At 39.9% G+C, this 4,468-nt stretch overlaps 1 protein-coding gene across 1 annotated transcript in view; it reads right to left on the bottom strand.

Moving 5' to 3' along the window:
• The window catches only part of Grk4 (G protein-coupled receptor kinase 4), a 104,051-nt gene that overhangs the window by 10,518 nt on the left and 89,065 nt on the right, over positions 1-4,468 (bottom strand). The window contains exon 12 of the mRNA XM_021210771.1: positions 922-1,130. Within this exon, the coding sequence (XP_021066430.1) occupies positions 922-1,130 (209 nt within the window). The remainder of the gene's footprint in view (positions 1-921; positions 1,131-4,468) is intronic.

Raw genomic sequence — 4,468 nt, 5'->3', positions numbered from 1 at the left:
CTCAAACTCAGAAATCTGCCTGCCTCTGCCTCCCAAGTGCTGGAATTAAAGGCGTGCGCCACCACTGCCTGGCTTGTGAGGGGTTTCTTACTTGAGTTAACTGACTCAATAAACCCTTATTGAAAGAAAAATTTTAAAAAATTCATCAAAGGACAGCAAAAGAAAAAATGCCTATAGGCACCATTTTAAGGTAAGTAAGTGACAAAGACATTTTAGTGTGTAGGCAGACAGCAGTTGGTGAAGAAAAAAAAAAAGCCATCCCTAAGGGCAGATGGCACCCAACTGCTACTGGCTTGATCTATGATTATATGTTAGGACTTGTTCTCTGGCATCACATGTCTCATTTATGATGAAGGTCCGAATACAATAATCAAATATGTAAGGTAGGTGTCAATCTGGCCCATACTACCCTTGGAGTTAGAATGTCTGCGTTGATTTAAAGAAAAATAATTTGGCAGAGGCAATCTTCCCATTTCAAAATATAATAGTATAAAAGATTTTATATTTAATTTCACATAAAATAAATCAATGAACTAGACTCAGCAGCTGTTTTTTGAAAACAGAGTAATTTGGCCCCATTCTTCCTTTCAATAACAGCACTACAGAAGAGGCGTCAAGAATTTTCCTCAGGTGTTGCTCGAGTTGCCCATTCATTTCCCAGGTTTGAGCTGGAAACTGTGATGGACTCTCACAGTCTGCCTAAGATGAAATCCCAGACAAGAGCCCAGGAAGGAGGAGGGGTTCTGAAAGGTTTGGCTTTCACCTCAGCCTGGTCTTGGTGTTGAACCAGGACTTGTAAGTTGGGAAGGGGTGGCTATCCTGCTTCTGAATCCTGCCTTCCTTCTTGACTACTGCCTTCTGAACCACCAAAAGGGAGGAAATGCGTTCAATGTTTCCCTGCCTCCATGGCACCTGACCCACCATGCTGCAGATGGACTTGGCATCCTCTGAAAACCTCTCAGAGTACTCCTCAGTTTCATTCTTCACTCTTCTTTCCAATTCCTCCCTGTTGACTTTTTCTTTATATTTTCTGAATGGAGAATGTCCCGCAATCATTTCATATATCAGACAGCCAAGTCCCCACCAATCAGGACTAAATGTATACTTTTCATGATTGATAATTTCTGGAGCTACATAACAAATACAGGAAATTTTAAATTAAATATTGGGTTTAAATATTTTCATAATTAATTCCAAGTAATACATTAACTTAATATTTGTTACAATATGATCTAAGAACCTTAAAAACATGCTAAGTTTTTAAAAATAAATCACAGCCAGGCAGTAGTGATGCATGCTTCTAATCCCAGCACTGGGGAGCCAGAGGCAGGTGGATGTCTCCTGAGTTTGAGGAGGCCAGATCAATTAACAGAGTTAGTTCCAGGGCATCCAAGACTACACAAAGAAACTCTGTCTTGACTCACCCACCACCCAAAATAAAAAGAATCTTAAAGAGCCAAAGATCATATGATTATATTTATATGGATCATATGATTATATGAAATATGCAGAATATACAAATTCAGAGAGACTGAACATAAATTCGAGGTTAAAGGCCTGATAGTAGAAGTGATAAATAGGGAGTAGTTGCTAACAAGTCATTAAAATCTGAAGTGAAGAATGTTCTGAAATTAGATAAAGTAATGGTAATGTGTATTGATGGATATAAAACTTTGTAAACAGACTAATAGTCACTGAATTATATACTTCAAATAGTTGGGTTCTTTGATGTGGAAAGGATAATTGAAGCTGTGTCTGTATATCTATACTAAATAAACTTGCTTGCTACAGGGTGGGTAAAATGGCACTGGAGAGAAAGCTTGCCTCTTAGGGTGCTCCCATCACTCAAATGTTCCCATGGGTGCCTCAAGTGCAGTGTCATATGTTCCCAAGTCACAACGAACCCCAGAAACCTACAAGGGGAGAAATGTCAGGCTCTGAAAGAGCCTTTATCCTTTATCTTTGCAATAGTATGAATTTGATTAATTTCCCAGTGATCAGATGGGTAAGGCTTGTATGCCCACATGCATGGACACTAGCTACATGAGGAGACTTGTGGCTTTGCCTGACTGCCACACAACCACATAAACTCAGGACTCTCTATGGGCACCACTCCTCATTAATAGAAAGAGTGTTGCAGAAGTCTGGAGGTCTTAGCACGTGGCTTTAATCCCGGTACTAGGGAGGTAGAGGCAGATCTCTGAGTTTGAGGCCAGTCTAATCTACAGAGTGAGTTCCAAGACAGGCAGGGCTAGGCAGAGAAACCCTGTCTCAAAAAACAAGACAAAAAAGAAAGGAAGGAGGGAAGGAAGGAAAAGGAAGGAGGGAGGGAGGGAGAAGGAAAGAAGGAAGAGGACTGTAGACTAGGAGATTCTTCATTCCCTCTAGATCACTGGCTCTCAGCCGCTGGGTCTCGGCCCTAGTAAGGTCGACCTACTCTATTCTTTCACATGGGTTACCTGAGACCATCAGAAAACATGTATATTTACTTTATGATTAATAACAGTAGCAAAATTATAGTTATGAAGTAGCAACAAAAATAATTTTATGGTTGGGGGTCACCATAACATGAGAAACTGTATTAAAGGGTTGTCAGAATTAGGAAGGTTGAGGATCACTGCTCTAGATCCTTAACATCATTTACTAAGAGACTGGATTAAATTTTAACATTGGGATAACATTTGAAAGTAATGGCATTTATGTTAGGAAACAGCCATTCTTTAGGGAAGTTGCATCAATTGTTATTCTAACTCATGGGCTAAGCACTCATGGGCTCAAATGCTGTTGCATAGACAACTCAGATACTGGGATTTCTTCGAGCCTCTGTTTCCCCAATTATTTTATAAATTAAAGTACCTTAATTTGGAGAACTGAGACTATACAATTTTTATAGTTCCAACTGTATTTTTCCCTATGGTTCAGATTTCTCTGTTAAAATGTAGCTATATTATCAGCTGCTTTAAAAAGATGTCTCAACTCTCTGTCCCCCCCAGACCAAATCCCCCAGTCTTATTCCCAGCTCTGCAGCCTCCCTCCCACATGGATCCCACAGATCTTTCCCCTTTAACCTCCATATCCCTACTTGTTCCTTTGTCCAGCCACAAACCCCAGAAGGTACCCCATGGTACCCCAGGACCAGTCCTGGCAGAGAAACAAGTAGATTGACAGTGGATGCACACCTCTCCTGTTTCTCCTGATCCCATCCCCACCCCACCCCAGGCTCATCCCTAGCTCTGTAGCAGAAAACCTGCTGCAGCCTCCCTTTCTTCTCTGACCCTATCCCAAACAGATCACAAAGATCTTCTCCTCCAAGCTTCCTTCTCCCAACTCATCCCATTATCCCAGCCTCCAATGCCAACAAGCATACACTGGGAACATATCAGCTGAGCAGGCCAGGGAAACAGATCCAGAGAAAATTTTCTACCAAGCAGTACACAGTTACTACACTCTCTTAAAGTCCAGGGAGTTAGTAGAAACCAAAGAAAAACACTCATCTAGCAGAGACAATAACATATATCACAATAAAGACCTATAGTCATCTCAATTCCAGATAACTAGGTTTCAGTATAAAATTTCAATCAATAACAACCAGGACAATATGTCTCAACTGAAGCCCAGTAACCTTACTACAGCAGGCTGATGCCTCCCAAAAAATGACCTTAAAGTCAACTATATGAAGATGATAGCAATCCTTAAAGAGTAAATGAATAAATCCCTTAAAGAAAGTCAAGACAAAAATACATAAAACTGTTCAAGGCCTGAAATGGGAATAAAGAAAACAAAACTGAGGGAATTCCAGATATAAAAAATTTAGGAATTCAAACAGAAACTACAAGGCAAGCTTCAGCAAAAGAATATGAGAGATAGAAGAGAGAATCTCAAGTGTTAAAGATATGACAGAAATGTCCCAGCACAAGGGAAGGCCTGGGCCAAGTAGTGGGAGTGGGTGGGTAGGGGAGCAGGGGCGGGGGGGGTATAGGGAATTTTCGGGATAGCATTTGAAATGTAAATAAAGAAAATTAAAAAAAAATGTGAAAAAAAAGATATGACAGAAGAAATGGATATATCAGTCAAAAAAAATATTAAATCTAAAACGTTTCTGACACAAAACATCTAGGAAATCTGGGACTCTATGAAAAGAGCAAATTTAAGGATAATAAGAATAGAGGAAGAGGAAGAAACCCAGATCAAAGGCCCAGAAAATATTTTCAACAGAATCATAGAAGAAAAAAATCTAACCTAAAGAAAGAGATGCCTATAAAGGTACAGGAAACATAGAGAACACCAAATAGATTGGGCCTGAAAAGACAAATATAGCAAATAAAAATGGTCACTTGATTTTTGACAAGGGAGCTAAAACCATCCAGTGGAAAAAGACAGCATTTTCAACAAATGGTGCTGGCACAACTGGCGGCTATCATGTAGAAGAATGAGAATAGATCCATTCTTATCTCCTTGTACAAAGCTC

This window comes from Mus pahari, chromosome 13, assembly GCF_900095145.1.
Source record: "Mus pahari chromosome 13, PAHARI_EIJ_v1.1, whole genome shotgun sequence".
Classification (NCBI taxonomy): Eukaryota; Metazoa; Chordata; class Mammalia; order Rodentia; family Muridae; genus Mus; species Mus pahari.
This window is presented reverse-complemented; position numbering and strand designations above follow the sequence as displayed.